General features: G+C 40.3%; 2 protein-coding genes across 12 annotated transcripts in view; one reads left to right on the forward strand and one right to left on the reverse strand.

Annotated features, from left to right (window-relative positions):
• ZNF484 (zinc finger protein 484) overlaps positions 1 to 9,595 on the reverse strand; it is a 29,155-nt gene extending 19,560 nt beyond the window's left edge. For 6 of the 11 annotated variants that reach the window (XR_014018402.1, XM_081263519.1, XM_081263527.1 and 3 more), the window contains exons 1-2: positions 9,451 to 9,587; positions 2,437 to 2,481 (exon numbers count right to left, since the gene is read on the reverse strand). Coding sequence is in view for 7 of the 11 variants with exons in the window: in XM_081263519.1 (XP_081119645.1) it covers positions 2,437 to 2,451 (15 nt within the window). In the remaining 4 variants the exon portion in view is untranslated. The other 5 variants (XM_081263523.1, XM_081263521.1, XM_081263522.1 and 2 more) reach the window with 5 other exon arrangements.
• Positions 1 to 20,659, forward strand: part of LOC308631972 (zinc finger protein 383-like) — a 161,246-nt gene that overhangs the window by 47,995 nt on the left and 92,592 nt on the right. The window lies entirely within an intron of this gene.

Genomic DNA, 20,659 nt, shown 5'->3' on the forward strand with positions numbered 1-20,659 from the left:
TAAGATTGAAAAGATAAAAATATAATGAAAATCAATAAATTTTTTGAAGATTCTATGAAAAGATCATTTATTGGTATTTATAAAGGAAATATTACTGCTATGAACTGAGCTTGTCCTCCAAAATTTCATGTTGACAGCCTAAGCTAGCATGACTTGGAGACAGGGCTTTTAAGAGGTAATTAAGATTAGATGAGGTCACACAGGTGGGGTGGGATCCTGCTCTGGGAAGACAGGTGGTATTAGGCAGAGAGCCCTGAACTCATCTCCCACAGATGTCACCAGGAGAGCCCAGCAAGACTCTGCCAGGATGAAGGGCTTCCTCTTCCTCCCACTCAACTTCAGCCTCCTAGTTTTAACTCGGATATAAACTGGAGTCTTGGGACACATAACCACCATCAGATCCACCCCCAAACCCAACAAAAGTGGGGCCCCAGCTCTCAGCAACATGGATGGTGGCAGTTTCCTTTTCTTCTTGGCCAACACTCTCATCTACCTCTTCGACCCCAGCTGAGATGACAGTGCCACTTCTAGCTCTATGCCCCCTGAAGCAACTGTCACCATCCCAGGATGGGCTGATGCCAGAGATCCAAGTGGTGAAAATTCTGGCAGTGGCAAAGATGAGGAGGTACTGATGTGAAGGTTATTCTTGTCTATGAAAAAAAAAAAAGTAAAATCCAACAACCAAACAAAAAAAGTAAAAATCAACCTGATGGCTTTCAAGAAGAGTTCTCTTTCTCCCTACAGGTGAGCATGCACTGATGAAGGCCATGTGTGCACTGTCAGAAGCCAGCCATTTTCAAATTAAGAGTACCCTCCCCAGAACTTGACCGTGCTGACACCCTGAACTCCCACTTCCAACCTCCAAAACTGTGAGAAAACAAAAGTTCTGGTTTTTGATCCACCCAATCTGTGGTATAATGTTAAGGCAGCCAGAGTAGACTAACACAACTACAAACAACTTTACACACAGAAATGTGACAACTTAGATTAAAGAAATCAATGCCTAAAAAAATACAAACCTCAATAATAAACAAATAATAATGAAATTGAGTTTGCAATTTTAAAATTTCCATAAAAGAAATCTGTAGGCCTAGATGATTTCTCTGGAGAATTCTACCAAATACTTAGAGGATGAACATGAATTCCACACAATGTGTTGCAGAAAACAGAAAAGAAGGGAATTATTTTCTGATTAATTCTATGATGTATTACCTAATATAAAAACTGGACACACAGTAGAGAAAAAGTAGACACAAATTATACACAATCTCTGGCAGAGTAATCAATATAAAGGAACACATTCCAATTCATTTCAGAGGCCATTATTACTCTAATATCAAAACCAAAACTGGTAGAGGGAGTGGGGGAGAGAAAGGCAGAGAGAAGTAAGAGCAATCTCTCTCATACATATGATGCAAAGATCTTTAACAAAATACTGATTAAATACAACATATAAAAAGAAATATACGGGCTGGGGATGTGGCTCAAGCGGTAGTGCGCTCGCCTGGCACGCGTGCGGCCCGGGTTCCATCCTCAGCACCACATACCAACAAAGATGTTGTGTCCGCCGAGAACTAAAAAATAAATATTAAAAATTCTCTCTCCTCTCTCTCTCTCTCTCTCTCTCTCTCTCTCACTCTCTCTCTCTCTCCTCTCTCACTCTCTCTTTAAAAAAAAATAAAAATAAAAAAATAAAAAAAATAAAAATAAAAAGAAATATATATCATGACAAAATAGGATTTATTCCAAAAATGATAGGTTGGTTCAATATTACAAAACTGATCAAAGTAGTCTACCATATCAACAGTTTAAAGAAGTGAAATCACATGATCATGTCAACTGATGCAGAAAAAGCATTTGCATAATCCAACACCTATTCATGATAAAAACTTAAGTCTGCTTCAAAGGGTGGTCCTTTGAAAGGAAGCCCTGACATTCTTTGGGACTGTGAGTAATGCAAACTGTATTCCATCCCAGAACCAGAACCTGAATTAATGTGCAAGTCAAGCATGGGAAGCACTGCTCAACCAACAGGGAAAACCTGCCAGGGCCCTGGGAACAGGGTCACCACTGAGACACCACTCAGCCACCACTCACCTGAAAATCCATCAAAAACTTTCACAAACATCAAGAGTGAGGAAACTGATATTACTGACAAATCACCTGTCAATAATACAAACCATGCATCCATTTCCATTATCTTTTCGTCAGGAAGATCAGAAACAATTTTATAGCTCAAGTTCATAACTGTGTGAGAATGCATAAAGCGATATTCCAAACTTGACTTAGAACTGGGAGTCTCCTCTTCATTTTCTCTTGGCTTGGGTTCTATCTATCCATACCTGTCCATCTTCCACACAGTGTGTTAGATGACTCCTAAAATTCACTAGGAAAAATTAAAAAAAAAAAAAAATAGATGAACAGACAAGAACTCACCAGGGACTTGCTCATCTTGGGCTCTTCTAGAGAAGAGGCAGAGATCTGAGAAAACAGATGGGCAGAGGTATAGATGAGAGTAGGAAGCATGCCATTGTCACACATGGATACATGTGTCATTTAGCACTTATGCATCTACAATTCCAAAATTTACTTTTAGGTTTACATCATTAAAAAAAAAAAAAACACCACCCAATATTGCACAAGGGTGGGAATTTCACAACAACATGGCCAATAACAAAGAAAAGCTACAAAACCCTGACAATAACTGTAGATTAATTAAACACTTTATAGGACATAATGTTACATAAAATTGAAATACAATAGAATAGTATATTAAAATGCTGAGTAAATATAAAAAGATGTACCAAATAGGCTGGGCGTGGTGGCACACACCTATAATCCCAGCAGCTCAGGAGGCTGAGGCAGGAGGATTGCGAGTCAAAGCCAGCCTCAGCAAAGGTGATGTGTGAAGCAACTCAGTGAGACCCTGTCTCTAAATAAAATACAAAACAAGGCTGGGGATGTGGCTCAGTGGTCGAGTGCCGGAGTTCAATCCCCAGTACTTCCCCCCCTAAAAAAGACATACCAAATAGTATGATTCTACTTTCATTGTACTGTGTTTACTCATGTGTACGTACACATTCATACATATATGCATGCACAAATGTATTTATGTACATAGGCTATTATATGGAAACAAATATACTAACATGTTAACATATAATATCTGGGTGATGGTAAATGTATAGGGGATTTCAACAACTTTTTTATTGTCAGTAAACAACAAAATAACTGTTTTAAAGAATAAATATTTTATAGTTCAAGTTCAAAACTGTGTGAAAATACATAAAGCGATATTCCAAACTTGACTTAGAACTGGGAGTCTCCTCTTCATTTTCTCTTGGCTTGGATTCTATCTATCCATACCTGTCCATCTTCCACACAGTGTGTTAGATGACTCCTAAAACTGATAATTTTACTCTGAGCTTCTGTTAATTACCCCAAGATGTGAGAATTTCCACAAGAAATACCAGAAAGGGAGCTTCTTAACTTTTTTTACTGCTTTCCCTTACATATAGTTCTTCAAAGAGAGCTTTCAGTAGAAACTTTGTTTTGGCTACAGCACAGTAAGGGGATCAAGTTCTAGTTAATAATGAGCCATAAGACCTGAGCCAAGTCACCAACTGACTGTGGCCATTGTTCCCCAAAACTGTTTTATGAGTTTTCCAACATAAAGAAAAGTTGAATGATTAGATTACAAGGATATACCCTCCACCTTGTTTCAATAATTAGCAGTTTGCCAAATTTATTTCATCTTTCCAAACATACACATATTCATATACACATATATGAATATTTTAAATATGCGTGTGAAGGATGGCAGAGTAAGAATTCCAAAACATGCTATTTTGATATAAAGATTGTTGTGAGCTAAGAACACCTGAAAATTTGCAGACGCAAGAAGAGCACTCAAATTCGCCACTTCTCTTCTTTAAAATAGAAGATGAACGCCCCGTATGGAAGATGCCCACACTGAAACTGAGAGGAGAAGCACTGTTGATGGGAAGCCGTGGCCAAGGGAATTCTGTACAGACCTTGTTACAATCACTCTCTTCCTTTAGCCTCCCCATAACATTCAGTCCCTTTCCCCCCACTGCCTCTCTGTCCACCTAACATAAAAGCATGAGGTTTTGTCCCTTCCTTGGGTCTTCATTTCTTTACGAGGTTCCCAGGTCACATGTGACTTATATGAAATTGGTATGCTTTTCTATTAATCTGTTTAAGGTCGATTTAATTTTCAGGCCCAACCTCTACCCTCCCCCCACCAAAAAAAAAAAAAAAACCTAAGAGAGAAGAGGTAAAATTGTGCTTTATTTCTATACTTTGCTTTTGTTGAACAATTTGAAAGTTGCAGATGTGACATTTCAGGTCTAAACACATCACATAAATCTTAAAAATCATTATCATGCCCTCAGAAAAGTAATGGTAATTCTGTAATATCATGCTAATATGGGCTCATATTCAAAATTTCCCGTGCTGGGTTGTGGCTCAGCGGTAGTGCACTCGCCTAGCATGTGTGAGGCACTGGGTTCGATCCTCAGCACCACATAAAGTAAAATAAAGTCATTGTGTCCACCTGTAACTAAAAAATAAATAAATATTTTTTAAAATTTCCCAATTATCCCCTAACACATGCTTTTATCAATTCTTTGGGAGCAGGTTCCAAAGAGTGGGGCTGGGATGTGGCTCAGTGGTAGACCTCTTATAGCATGTATGGAGCCCTGGGCTCTATCCCCACTATCACCAAAAAAAAAAAAAAAAAAAAGGCCATCCATTGGCTATTGTGTCCCCTTTACCCTAGCTCCATTCTTTCAATATTTTTCCCTGACTTTGCTAATTTTTACATAAATATTAGGTATATAGTGATGCATTTTCTATATTTCCCACACCTGTACATCTACCACTCGGATCAAGATATAGAACATTTCTGGAATCTTTGGAAAGTGTTGGGTATCAAATTATTATTTTTGAAATCTATAAATAGAGGAAGAAAAAGGCATTTCTGCTGCCTTTCCTAAACAGCTGAAATTTTGGGTAACTCAACATTGATGAAGGAATTCCTCTCTATATATTTATGCCAGCTAAGAACTAAAAGCAATGGCAGAAACAGAATCTGTCCATTTTGCACCCCTGATGCAATAGCGGATCTAGGAAATGATCATCAATGGCTGCTCACATCATAAAAAGTGATGATCAGACACGTCTCATGATGGAGACACACAATACTAACTGGAAGCCACCTTGCCAAAAAGGTAACAAAAAGGGAACCTAATCCAATCAAACTCCTAAATCTACTATTAAATAAACTTAAATTTGGCCTGAAGCTGCCCCCCTGAAGCTGGCCTGAAGGAAGTTAGGTCGTAGTCTCTACACAGAAGACTACGACCTAACTTAGTGTGCAAACAAACCAAAGCCTAACCTAAGAGTGTAAGAGACAGGCAGGGGGCACACCTGTCCCAGCGACTGGGAAGGCAGAGGCTGGAGGATCACAGGTTCAAGGCCAGCCTGGGCAACTTAACAAAACTGTCTCAAAATAAAAAATAAAAAGGACTGGGGACAGGGGCTGGGGATATACAGCACTCAGTTGGTAGAGTGCTTGCCTCGCAAGCACAAGGCCCTGGGTTCTATCCCCAAAGAAAAACGGGGACTGGGAATGTAACCCAGTGGTAGAGTGCCCTGGATTCAATCCCCAGTACTGGGAGGGGAAAAAAAAAAAAAGAGTATAACTGCCAAGTTTCAATCACAAGCAGCCAACATATCACATCATACCAAATAAGACAGACATCTAGCTGTAACCAGTCAGGTGATGGCTCAACTTTGGTTCCGTGTCCTACCAGCCAATAAAAGCTCAGATCTCCCACTGCTGGGCAGAGCTTTCTGAATTCCTTCTGGTTCTGAGTGCTGCCTGATTCATGAATCATTCCTTGCCCAAATAAGCTCTGCTAAATTTAATTTGTCTATAACTTTTCTTTAACACTACCTACCAACACACATAAAACGATACTTTAAAACACACTGTGATTTTTTTTAAAAAATGTTATAACAGTACTCTTTTTTAAAGCAGTTATCTTTAAATTTACACACCAAAATATGTGTAGATGAGAGGACACAATGCTGAGATTTGATTCAAAATAATCCCGCAGAAAAAGAAAAACATGAGGGAAGGGAGGGTGCAGATGACATGGTCAGGTATGAGCTGGTGATCATGGAAGCTGGTTGAAGAGTACAGATGGGTTTACTCTACAACTCACTTCACTTTTGTATCTTTGAAATTCTCACGGTAAAAAGTTTAAAAAGTCACTTTTTAGACGATAAGGGGAATTTGACTACGGATGATTGTGGGAGACCTACCTTACACGTGACTGGTTACATTCCCTGGCTGGGTGCTGAGGCGCTCAGTTGCAGAAATGTGGCAGAGCTCTCCCCACCCTTCTTGGGTCGGAGGCTCGGTGCATGGGTGTGTCTTGCTACAGCCCCATGGGTGAAGCTATGCTCACCTGTCCCTTTTAAGAGAGCGAGAGCAGGCGCTGACCCCTTTTATTGAGGAGAAGCTATTCAAATGAGGCAAGGGGTCAGGTTTCAGGGGGCTGAGTCTATCTTAATAATGTCCACTGTCAGCAGGTTGACTGACACCTGGGTAGGCCACACCCAAGGGCACAGTAAGAGAAGGGGACACAAAAAGGCACTTCCATGGAAGATTCTATCCTAAACAGGACAAGGGGTTATATTACAAAGGAACAGGTGAACATAGCTCTGCCACATTTCTGCAACTGAGCGCCTCAGCACCCAGCCAGGGAGTGTACTCAGTGACATGTAAGGTTGGTCTCCCACAGCCACCCAGTGGTGAGCCCTGCTAACTCTCATGATCCTTACCCACCAATCAGAAAGCACCCCGTGCCAACTGTTAAACCGCCCCCTCCCTCTATAAATGTGCAAAGCTGTTCCTCAATAAACAGGTACTTCTCCTATGACGAGCCTTGTCCGGTCGTTCTTTCATAAACCCGCTGAACCACATCCCCAGCACCTACCCCTGCTTTTTTCCCTCTATTTTTCATTTTGAAACAGAGTCTTGCTAAATTGCTTAGGGCATCACTAAGTTGCTGAGGCTGGCTTTGAACCTGCAATCCTCCTACCTCAGACTCCCACGCCGCTGTGATTACAGGGGGGCACCACCACTCCTGGCCCATTAGTCAGTCTTTCCCACACATTTACACACACACACACACACACACACACACACACAGGAACCCAATGAATGAACAAATCTGGGAAAACTCCTAAATGCTAAAGATACAGCACATATGAAAGAACAGATTATTTAAATAGAAAGAATAAAGAAAATCAAAAGACTCCTAATCTTCAGTAATGAGTGCTAAATGATTTGGGAAATAGTACATAAAAAACCACTCTTCTGTTAAGGCCAGAGAGGTACATTTTCAGAAATGAAAACATTGGCTGAATATCTCCATCTTTATCTGGAGGAAAATACTGAAGGAAATATTACAAATAAAAATAAAACAAATCAGGAGGGAGAAATCTCAAACAGGAAAATGCAATTCAGCAACAATTTTTACACAAGATATGTAATTATAAAAAAGGACAATGTAATGATGTGATAAGGAGGCAACTAAAGAGAAAATTAATAATATTATACAACAAAACATTCCTAATTACCTGAGGAAGAAATAGAAGTTACATGGGGTGTAAGTGGAAACAATGAATAGAAATTTCATCATTCCAACGAGATTATTAAGATGAAAAGAAAAAGCACAAAATAAGAATAGAATTAAAATAGCCAGGTGTGGTGGTGCACATCTGTAATCCCAGCAGCTTGGGAGGCTGAGACAGGAGGGTCTTGAGTTCAAAGTCAGCCTCAGCAACAGCAAGGTACTTAGCAACTCAGTGAGACCCTGTCTCTAAATAAAAAACAAAACAGGGCTGGGGATGTGGCTCAATGGTCGAGTGCCCTTGAGTTCAATCCCCAGTACCAAAAAAAAAAAAAAAAAAAAAAGAAGAAGAAGTAGTAGTTAAAATAAAAAGTAACCCTGAAAAAAGAGTAACCATAAGTTGGAAGGCATAAAAGCAAGTAAATCATTACTACACTAAACTGAAGAGGTAAAATTCTCTTGCCAAGACACAGAGACTAAAGGCTAGATTTTAAAAAAATAAAATCTATTATTTACAAGCAGATCACCTAAAACTAACAGGCAAATGTAAGTATAAAACAAAGCTCTAAACAAAGATATACCATCTGAATGCAATAAAAGTGAAAGCAGTGGCTACAATGTAATCAAAATGGAATTCAAGGTTAAGTGCTTTTCTGTTTTGGAAAAAAGAATTCTATATTAATAGCATCCAATAAATGAAAAATGATAGTTAATGCATTAACCATTAGGTTTATGTATAAATGCCCCTCCCCCAGATGCAACACAAATAAAATTAGGGAAAAAGCACACAGTACTACAAAATGATCTATCAAAGTAAGAGGTTTTTATTGTATTTTTATTCCCTCCTGAATATTTTGAATCAAGTAGACCAAAATCAGGAAAGATTTGAACAATTCAACAAGACAAATTTAATAAACATAAAAGAATTTTGCCCAATACACAGAAAATCTTAATAAATTTTAAGAAGTTGAAATTTGATAGTATACAGTTCCTGAAAATACAATAAAATAAAAATAAGCAATAAAAACATCTTAATAGCTTAAGGATGAAGAAACTCTCCTAAATAGCTCAGGATAAAAGCGGAATATCAAATTGAATTTATACATTTCACAGACAGAGATGTAGTTGGAGTCGAGTACAGAGGAGCATGCCTGTAATTCCAGCGGCTCGGGAGGCTGAGGCAGGAGGATCCCAAGTGCAAAGCCAGCCTCAGCAAAAGCGAGTACCTAAGCAAATCAGTGAGACCCTGTCTCTAAAGAAAATACAAAATAGGGCTGAGGTATGGCTCAGTGGTTGAGAGCCCCTGAGTTCAATCCCCATTACCAAAAAATTTTAAAAAATAAAAAATAAGCCCTTGTGATGCCTGATTTTTGAAAAGAGAAGATGATATATAAACGTACTCACGGGAATGACAGGAAATGAAAGGGCACAAAACAAGGTAACTGCAAACTTACACGCAATCCCGTGGCAAGGCAGTTTTCGACTCCCTCGCAAAATAAAGACGATGTGATAAGGAGACGCCCAGGTAAACACGCCGGTGTCCACAGAGATCAGTTGGGGCCGCCGTCGCCGACCCCAGACCCGCGCGCCAGCGCCCGGCTGTCCTCCCTGGGGTCCGCCACCACGGCCCCCGCAGCCCGCTCCCCTCGTTCTCACCCATCATCCGAGACTACCCGACCCGTTATCCAATCCGCTCCTCATCCCCATCGCAGTCCGACCCCTGATCGCAGATGCCAGAGACCCTTCTTCACCCGGAGCACGGACGCTCCATCCCTGCACTCACCTGCCGCTCACCCGCACTCTCTTTTGCCTTGGGCGGCGACTACAGTCGCAGGAATTAAAACGTAACCCACTCCCTTTGATTCCCCCCCACCCCACCCACAGCCCTGCCCTAGCAGGACTCCAGGGATGTGGCCTGCGTGTGCGCATGCTCAGCAGAGGCTTCACGGACCGAAGTTGCCCTTAACCAACATGGCATTCTGCTAAACTATTTCCCATTCCGGTGTGATGAAGGAGGGGCTTAACGCCAATATGGCGGCGCCCATGGTGACACTAGGGCCTGTGGGCGGCCATGTTGGCGCGATGATATGGGCCTGAACTGCCTTCAGAAAAAAATTGAGGTACACCCTCCTCTTCAGTTAGAGCACAGTCAGAGCCTGTTGCAAGTCACTCAATGTATGCAAAAAGACAAGAAAGAAGTATCTGAAGAAGCAAAATTTAAAAGCATCAGAACCTGACTCAGATATGGCAGAAATGTTAGATTTCTCAGATCAACAATAAATAACAATGAACAGTATGCTTAGGATTCTAGTGGAAAAACTGTACAACATGCGAGAACAAATGGATAAAGTAAACAGAGGGATGGAAATTCTAAGAATCAAAATGAAATACTAGAAATAAACACAGTAATAGAAATAAAACATCTCTATCAGGGCTTTATCAATAGGCTGGACTCACCTGAGGAAAAAAAACAGTGACTTTAAAAATATACCACCAGAAAGTTCTGAAAACTAAAATCAAAAATTTAAAACAATCAGAATTTCCAAGAACTGTGAAACAATTACAAAACATGTAAAGGAGTATAATGGGAATACCAGAAGGAGAAGAGAGAGAGAGAGAAGGGAGCAGAAGAAATATTATCTAGTGAATCACCCTCCCAAATATTTTTTTAATCTCATAAAATAGAAAAAGCATTACTGAAGGGATAAATGAAGATGAAATAAAATATTTTGCTTTTTCTTATGCTTACTTGATGTAACATAAAACTTTTCTTTTAAGATCAGGAGTCACACAGGATGCTCACTCTTACCACTTCTATACAGCATTGTACTGGGAAGTCCTACCAAGTCAAAAAGACAAGAAAAAGAAATACATAGCATCCAAGTGCAAAAGAAGAAGAAGTGAAATTTTCACTACTTCCTGACAATATGATCGTATTTATACAAAAACCTAAACACTGAGACTGGGGCTGAAGCTCAATGGTAAAGTGCTTGCCTCACATGTGTGAGGCACTGGGTTGCATCCTCAGAACCACATAAAAATAAATAAATATACTGTGTGCTCATCTACAACTAAATAAATATTTTTTAAAAAACCCACTTTCCCAAAAGTCCAAGATAAGATATTGTCAAATTTGGTTTCTTTTAAAGTGTCTTTCCTTGGCTTGCAGATAGCTGTCTTCTTGTTTTGTCCTTCTGTGGTTTTCCTTTTGTGTGTGAAAATCCCTGGTGTCTCACTTGTGTCTAAATTTCTTCTCATAAAGGCACCAGATTGGATTTTTAACTTGTTCATTTTTTGGAGGGCCCTGTCTCCAAATACAATCACATTCTGAAGCACTGGATTTGGGATTTCAACTTGTGAAGTTGGGGATAATGTAACTGAGTTCATAACACTCTGTCCTCTGGGCCCCAATATTTGTGTTCTTCTTACGCACATTCACCCACATCTCAACAACCCAAAAATCTTAACCCATTGTAGCATCGCCTCTAATTTTAATATCTAATTTAAATATCATCTAAATGAAAGGTGAATAAAACTTGAGGTATGATTCATCCTGAGACAAAATTCCTCTCCGGCTGCTAAACCTTGAAACCAGGAAAATTATCTAGTTCCCAAATACAGTGGTGGAAAAAGCACACAATAGACATTCTTATTGCAAAAAAAGAAAAAAGGGATCCCAAGAAAGACTGAAAGCTAGCAGGACAAATTTCATTAGATTTTCAGGCACTAGAATAATCCTCTTTGGTTCAACAATCTCCTGGAGACACAAGAGATGCCGGTGGGCATCCTGACTCTCAGGGACTGATGGGGCAGCAGTATCACCCTCACTGCCCTAGACAGGAGTCCCACCTCCGTAGCTCTGAGTAGCAGAGTCCCCTCTGCAGCCTTGGCAGCAGCCCTGCCCCTGTGGCACGGAATGGCAACCTGTTGTGCTGACGCCTGGAAGATAAACCAACCCCATAAAACCATTAAGGTGAAAGCCGCATCTTTGGGATCTTTATTCTCCTTTCTCCAAGGATTACACATGTTCACAGTTTGACCATTCTATTGGCCCATCCTGTGGAAGCCTAGAGGTCCAAAAGCTTTCTTTCATTTTAACCCATCTCTGTTCCATTTTCCATTCAGGTATAATACCATCTCTTTTCCCATCTTCTCCTGAAATGGCATCATAGATGGATAAGTCACACCCACAATCTCTTTGTGGAGTCATTATCCACCCATTGGTATTTCCTCCAAAGTTATTCTTGCCAGGCATTTTGGTCACAGCAACAAAAAGCTGACTAACACAAAGATAGACATAAATTCTGAGCACAGTATTAGTAAACCATGAACCATATTTGGCAATATATAAATAGAATCATATACCTCGATCAAGGAATGCCATATTGATTTCACCTCCAAATCAACTAATATAATGCACTATATCAGTAGAATAAAAAACAATCACATGATCATCTCTTAATGAATTAAAAGCATTTGAGAAAATCCAATACCCTTAAATGATGGAAACATCAACAAGTTAGGAATAGAAAGGAAATTCTTTTTTAAAAAATTTTTATTTGTTTTAATTAGTTATACATGACAGTAGAATGCACATATATACTTTGATATATCATACATAGATGGGATATAATTTCTCATTTTTCTGATTATACATATTGTAGAATCACATTGGTCATATAGTCAAATACATACATAAAGTAATAATGTCTGTTTCATTCTATTATCTTAGAAAGGAAATTCTTCAACCTGAGAAAGGGTGTCCTTGGAAGAGTTCACAGTTAATATCATACTTAAAGGTGAAAGACTGATGCTTTCAAAGTAAGATAAGGAATACGATGAGAGGGTCCACTCCCTCCAGCTCTAATCTGCCTCACACTGGAAGTTCTAGCTAGGAAAGTTGGTCAACGACAAGAAGTAAGAGACATCCAAATTAGAGAAAGAAGCAAAACTATTTCTATTTGTAGATGAATGAATGATCTATGTAAAATCAATGTTAAGAAATCTGCTAACCCTAACCCTGTACATTTGGAAAAATGAGAAATTATACCCCATTTGATTCAAATGTATGATATGTCAAGATCATTGTATTGTCATGAGCAACTAATAATAAAAAAAAGAAAAATAAATCTGCTATATGGGCTGAGGTTGTAGCTCAGTGGTAAAGTGCTCGCCTAGCACATGTGAGGCCCTGGGTTCAATCCTCAGCACCACATATAAATAAATAAATAAATGTAAAAAAAATCTGCTAAAAACTTACAAAATAAAGGAGTTTTAAAAGTCACAGTATACAAGATCAATAGTCTAAAAATCAAATATGTTGCTGTTTTCATACATTTTACTCTATTTTGGCCAGTATGTGGGGAAATAGCTAGCATAAGTTCACAGGCCTGTCATAAATATTTACACAATATAATTTAGACTATAAAACTGCAGACTTTCTGACTCAGCATCTCCAGCTCTTGGATTTTTTTCCTAAGGAAATAATTAAAACACTACGTAAAGATATAGACACAAGGATAGTTATCAAACTTTTTTTTCAATGAACTATAAACATGTGTCACAGGATGCAAGAAAAACACCTTCAAAACAACCCCAGATTTCAGGCAGAAGGGGCCATGGAGAGAACTTGAGACCTGGACCTGCTGCCAGGAGGACTAGGCAAGTTATCTATAAAAGGAAAACAAGAGTCTCACTGGAGTTGGAGCGGCCTTGGCCACTAGTACAGGGTATGCCCTGATGGCTACTCACGTGGGCCTCTGGCAGCCTCTGCCGAACCTTGGCAGCATCCCTCTGCAAAGGTGTCCCTATCACAGGTGAGCTGGCAGGGGCTTCACAGTCAGGCCTCAGGATGGGAGACATTTGGAGGTTTGCACTGTACTGCCTGCCAGAGGCTGTGTGTCCTGAACCGACTTTGTCTCAATTCTGAGCTGGGAAAAGGAAGAACAGATTGGTGGCCAGTGAGGCTCAGACTCAGCACTAGGGGGATCATGGATGCCCCACTGCCAAGATCAGCAGGTCCTCCTGTCTTAAATCTGAGCCCATTCTTGCCTAGGACTCTTTTATGCTTCAGAATTTATCCTATTATACATAGACATATCCTCCTTTGGTCTGAATGTTTGTGTCCCCCACATTTATATGTTGAAACCTGATCATCAATATGATGGTGTTGGGTGGTGATGAGGTTATGAAGGCAGAGCCTCGTCAGTGGATTCTCTCCTTAGAAATGAGGCCCCAGACTTCCTCACCCCTTCTACCATGTGGGGACATAGCAAGGAGGCATCATCGATGAACAAATGACACGGATCCTCACTAGACACCCAAGTCTGTTAGCACCTTGATCTTGGACTTCAGCATCCAGAACTGTGAGAAATAAGTTTTAATTGTTTATGAGTTACTTAGTTTAAGGCATTCTTTTTATAGCATCTGAAATGGTGTGTGTGTGTGTGTGTCTCATGTGTGTGGGTGTGTGTGCGTGCACACACACCCACACACATTTTAACTAAAATTTAAACACATTGAATTCCTTAAGCAGATAGAAATGGGGTGGAAGGCAATGCCATGCCGTGTTTTGTATGCTATTTTATAATTTTCTACAAGGTCACTTAATGAAGTTCGAATAATATTAAATGAGAAATAGCTTCTAAAATAGTAAGTTTCAAATTTTATGCAAAAATATATAGTTAAAAATATATTATAGTTATATATTTTTACACTAGTGCATCTATATATTAATGCATAGATTAAGTAAATTGAAGTTTTGTAACATACATGCTCATTACATGTGAAGTAACCAGATACTATTAATCCTTTTCTATTTCATTTTATTTATTTTTTTATTCCTTTATTTATTTTGTTTTATTTCTAATCAACCCTCCAAGTTGGCTTTGAAACCAATAGAGAGCTGAAGTTTGAAAGCACTGTCCCAGAGGGTGTAAAGAGACTGGGGATTTTTAGTTGTTTGTGATTTGTTTTTCATAGCAAATATGTGATGCAAACATGTCCTTTCTTCTTTTTACAATGTTACTCCCAATTGTTTTGTTCAATTATATTTAAATGATGAACCTGTAGTAAAAGTCCTCCAGACCTATCTCACATTTTGCCACATCTGATGAACCCACTCATGTGCCCAGACCTGCAGGGGGCCTGCCAGGAGAGGTGCTGCTGGTCAGGTCTCACTGCTTCCTGCAACTCCAGCACCTGCCTGTGGCCAGGTCCCTCCCACAGTTCCACACTGCGTTCAAAAGAACGTGGCGTTTCCATGTCTAGGAGGATAGAGTAGATGCCTATTATTCTCTGTGTCTCCCACCAAGCACTGGACATTAATCTGTAAAACAAACACAAAGATCTAAAGGCGAAGAGAAGAAGGCAGAACAGCAAAGGACCTTGCAGTCCAAGGAGTGACATGGCAGTGATTTTCTTGGGATTTCCCCGACCCCATATAATTCTAGACTTGGAGCTAGAGAAACCAGCATCTCAGGAATGTCAGCTATAGCACAGACAAAAACAAACACCTTCTTAAAGAGGCTGCTCTTGCCAAAGGCCCCCTGGGAGAGGGACAGCTTTGCAAGATAGAGAGCTATTGGACAATGACTCATCTGCTCTAGCCAAATACCACAGAAGAAGAAAACAACTCCACTCCACCCCTCAGCAAGGCAGGTGAGGAGCTGAGACTTCTGACCTCACATGATTCTGTAACGTGGTGCCCAAACACCCCTCCCCAACCACCAGTCTACTGTTAGAGCAGAAAGCTGGGACCTTAATCCAGCTGGCCTCCCATTGGATGACCATGTGGGAGACCACGTGGGGAGCCTGGACCCCACATGGCACAATCTGTGGTGTAGTTCCTTCTCCTGCTGGAACAGTGTTGGGTAAAAACAGCTAAAATAGAATTTTAAAATAAGATCCAAGTGTCATAATGTTACAGAGTCAGGGCCTTCCTGAAGCTGAGGCAGTATGAAGACCCCTACCTACTTCAAACCTGGACTCTTGAGATCAAGTCAGGAAGATTTTGGACATGTCACTCAGAGTTTATTGAAGGGATAGGAAAAGAGAAAGTGGGTCCTCTTAGTGTTGAGGGCCACAGCCCAGTCGGGATGATGCATGGCATTTTTGCCAGAATGGAGTGGTTGAGAGGTGATGCCAGCAAGCCATGGAGATGATGATGGTTATGTTAAGCAGTGTATTCAATTGTATATTAGACCCCTGCTGTCCGCCTCTGCCTGCTACTTTGGAGTTCCCGCGGGGATTCCTAGGGAGTTCCGTTGGTTGGGGAAGGAGGGATTTCCGGAGGAGGGATTTCCGGTTGGTGTGTGGTGTGTCCCCGGAGAAGGCTGCGTGCGTGGCATTCGCGGGAGTGTGGAGAATAAAGGAGTTCCTGTTTTGAACCTACAAGGCTGTGTGGCGGCTCGGTTATTTTGTGCCCAGCCAGACTGCGGCATCTTAGAAAAGAGAGGGACAGTGTGCTTCTTCTGCAATTTGGTTTTATTGGAGATCCCAGAGAAGTTTCCAGAGAGTCCCAGGCAGGTCCACCTCTTGACTTTTGACTGAGAGCAGGATGACATCAACCATGACAACTCTAGGTCACTTTGGCCCATGCTGACCAGTTCTAATTGAAATCTTAACAATGAATTCTTACAGATTTTATGGTTAGGAGACATTATCCTTATTTCCCCGAGTTCCAGAATCTGGTCTGTGAAAAGGGTCACAAAAGTTTCCCCCTTCAGGGTAACTTGGGTTCCTCTTATCCACATTATTTTGAGCCTGCATTTCTCCTACAGACAACAGGTAGTTTGCTGAGGAATGTGACATAATTTGTCAACTTAAGACAGGCAGGTCTACAGGTAAAGTGCTTCTTGGAAAAGCATAGTGGGCTTATTTTATAGAATTTATTCCCTTCACTTCATGTTCTCAACACTCACATCCACCTGTCCCGTATCAATAACATACTACAAAAATGTAGATTTTTACAAAAACAACACTCATCACACCAAGAACCAGGAAAATATCAAACTGAAAGAAAACAAAAGCAAACAAACTATTATGCCAACACAGATGACAGAGATGTTAAAATTATTTAACAAAGAATGAGAAGTCGCCATGATCTAAAATTCAAGATATAGCCAGCCACAGTTAAGATGACTGTGTGGTACTGGAACAAGATAGAAATATAGTCAACATAACAGAATGAACTGTTCAGAGACAGGCCTACACAGATTCAAACTAACTTTTGATGAAGGCACAAAAGCAACTCAATGAAGAAAGAGACCTTTTCATCAAATGATGCCAGCATGATATTATGCACTAAAAGATTAACCCAGCAGCTCTGGGGAGTTCAAACTCTGTGTCTTCCATAGAAATTACTTCCCCTCGACTGGCTCTTGAAAGACACCATTAAGCCCTTGGCTTATCATGCTTATTAAGAGTACCTGCTAACAATGTGATTTACCATGGGGCCTTGGGCACCTGCATCAATTTGACCTCTGGAGGGGCTGGAAACTGACTACCCAAGGTAAGCCACACAATGACTGATTCCTCCTCAATAAAAATCCTGGACAGAAACCTTGGGTGAGTCCACCATGCGGCCTGCGCAATGGTTTCATTAATGAGGTTCTAGGCATAAAGTTAGCTAGATGAGATTGAAATAAAACACACAGACTCAGTTACCTTATTTCTATTGCCAGGTCCGAGACAGCTCCCCTCTTTTGTTCCCTCCTCTAACCGCCCAGCAGGGCAACAAGGATTACTCAGGGCTAGCAGGAGAGAGAGAGAGAGAGTTTGAACACACCTGGGAGTAGCCTTTTATTGGGGAACAAGAGATTCAGGGGAGAATTCCATCCAATGAAGGTTGAGGGGGGGGCTGCACTCCAAGGTCAGGGTCAGTGATTGGGCCCCCAGGGTCAGTGGTCAGGCACACCCCCACACGGATGGGCTCTCTCATCAGGAAAGGGTCAGGAAAGCTTCGACACAGCCAGAGCACCTCAGACCCTTAACGGGAGCCACCCAATCACGTGTCAGAAATGGCTTCCCACATATCCCCCCTTTCTTTTCTTAACAATGAGGCAGCGGTTTACTCTCTGGAGTTTCTGGATTCTTGATTGGAAGACTCGCCATCCTATAGTTACAACACAAAAGAGAATTAACAGCAAAGAGAATAATCCAATAATGTACCAAGCGGAGTGCTTAAGAATATTTCCAGGGTTGAATCCATTTAACTCCTTCAATATTTGGTTAGCCAAAGAAGAAGGATCTGAAAAATCAGCTCTATTATTTTGAATGTCTTGGATATGGTGATGAAGTTCCAGAATATCCAAGCTATTATTACTATTTTGCCAAATACCTAATAAATGGTTTTTAACCTTCTCCCAATCCCAGAGAGAAGCATTGTACTTGGCAGCTGTAACACATACATACTTATAATTAGCATAGCATTTAAACCTTTAAATTTTAAGGCTGAAAGTTTATTACCTATGTCTATAACAGTCGCCTCTAAGGCGTTTAATTTAGTTTCAATCCTTTCATCAATATTTACTTGATTACGCAGAGCCTTGGAAGTATTTTGAGCTAAATTATTAAGAAATTTTGCATGCTGAATATTCTGAGACAATGTCAGAGACGCAGAGACAGTTGAGGCAATAAACGAGACCAGTGCTTAAAACACCAACAATTATGACTCCAATAGCACGTTTAGGTCTTGTTAGCTGGGCATGAATTTGCTGCAAGACTTGTAAACCAGCATCAGCATACCATGGCTCTGAAATATTAGCAGGTAATAAAACAAAAGAGGGCTGATGAAGTATTAGCACTCCTTTTCCTCCATTATACCTAGTAATACAATTGGTTAGGTTGCACTTATTACAAGTAACAATATATCTGTCATCTATCCATTTAACTTTTACATTTCCAATAATTAAAACATAAGGAGATTGGACACAAGCTCTTAAGCCATAGCAAGATCCCTCTTTACAGTTCTTGCTGACAAATTTTGGTAAAGGTTTATCTGTAAAATGTAAATATTCTGAGGCAGCAATTAAACGCCAAATATCTTTTTGAACACCTCCTTCACTATAAGTCAAAATATTACTAACAAATCCTTCAGGTGTCATAGCAGAATTTCTTCGTAATTGTCTCTTATCAATTTTTGGAGACCAGTCTAAAATATACCCACTATCTTTAGACACCTTATGTTGTACAGGAAAGGCATTTACACAATCCATCCATTTAGGAAAGGTGCCAATTTCAATTGTAGAACTATTTGGACAGTGGGGTGTCGGTGGAGGTTTTACAGAAATGACTGGCTTGTTATGGGAGAGTCCCATCTTAATTACTGATCTAGTATAAGGTTTTAAGTCCCCATAAATAGAATTATTTGTCAGTCTAGGTCTACCAACTGCTGTCTTTTCTTCGAATGATACTTTCAGACAGCCAGCATGTTTATCATGTGACCAACACAAAGGTAATTGGGCACTGTAGCCAGAATAATTAAATCTAGTCACATGATTGGGAGTAATATGAGTATCTGTAAATCCTCCCATCATGAATGAGTCATTAGTAAATACTGGAATAGATTCTCCAGTCCACACAGCTGGGTGTACCAGGGGTGGATCTGGGAAATATGTCCAATAAGTGTCTACTTGATTCCCCTTTACCTGACAGCCCAGTAGGGCAATTACCGTCGCTACCATCATCACTGGGGTCCTGCTCTTTCCTAGGTGTCGAAGTATTTGGGAAGCCTGGGTTGTTAGCTTCTTCACGTCTTTCCACTAAATCAGCTTTTCGGCTGGTTCAATCTGGTCTTTCTTCATCTTTTTTCCGATATCTCCTCCTTCTGGGTAGTGGCTCCTCCGGGTCGATCCTCAGTCGCTTGAGTCTGGGTTCTATCTCCTCCATGTCTGATAGCACGTTCAGGCACCCAAATAGGACGGAAAGAGCCTTCTGGGAAGATACAAGCATGACCCTTTCCCCACGTTATTACCGGGTCTGGACCCTTCCACTGACCAGTCTGTAAATCTTTCCACAAAACTCTGCCTAATGGGCCTGTTACTGAGGGAGACATTTGTCTCTCACCAGCGGTGTGACCTTCTGCGTCACAGTTTAAAAAATTTAAAACAAACAAGGCATGATTAAGGCTATTTTGGGGAGTCACAATCCTATTCCCCCCTTTTAATTTTTGTAATTGAAGCTTAATAGATAAATGGGCTTGTTCCACAATGGCTTGACCTTGGGGGTTATAAGGAATTCCTGTTTTATGATTAATTTTAAACTCTTGGCAAAATTGTTGAAAAGAAGAGCTTACATAATCTGGAGCATTATCTGTTTTAATCTGCATCGGGCACCCTAAAATGGAAAAAGCTGCTAAGCAATGAGAAATTACATGTTGAGTATTTTCCTTAGTACGTGCTGTGGCAAAAATAAATCTAGAATAAGTGTCCACTATGACATGCACATAACATTGCTTACCAAATTGAGGAATATGAGTTACATCCACTTGCCATATTTGATTTGATTTTAATCCACGGGGATTTACCCCTGATGGCAGAGATGGAGTGTGAATAACACACTTAGGGCATTGGCTTACAATCTGATGAGCTTGTTCTCTGGTAATATTAAATTTTTTATGTAAGCTAGAAGCATTTTGATGATGCAAGGAATGGGAAGCTAGTGCACAGTCATACGAAGACATCTGTTGACAAAAAGCTACTAACTTATCAATTTTGTCATTACCTGAAACTAGAGGTCCAGGAAGGTTAGTATGGGCACGTATGTGTCCTATGAAATATGGGTACTTTCGCATTAGCACTGTCTTTTGTAAATTATGAAATAATTCAAATAACTCCTGTGATGAAGTATACCCAATAATTGAAGTTTCAATATTTTTGGTAACTCCGACTGCATATAAGCTGTCAGAATAAATATTTATAGGCTCATTTGAAAAGTAATCTAAGGCACAAATCAGAGCTTGAAGCTCTGCTCTTTGGGCAGAAGTATAAGAA

Source organism: Spermophilus citellus (assembly GCF_964194105.1).
Source record: "Spermophilus citellus genome assembly, chromosome: 12".
NCBI lineage: Eukaryota > Metazoa > Chordata > Mammalia > Rodentia > Sciuridae > Spermophilus > Spermophilus citellus.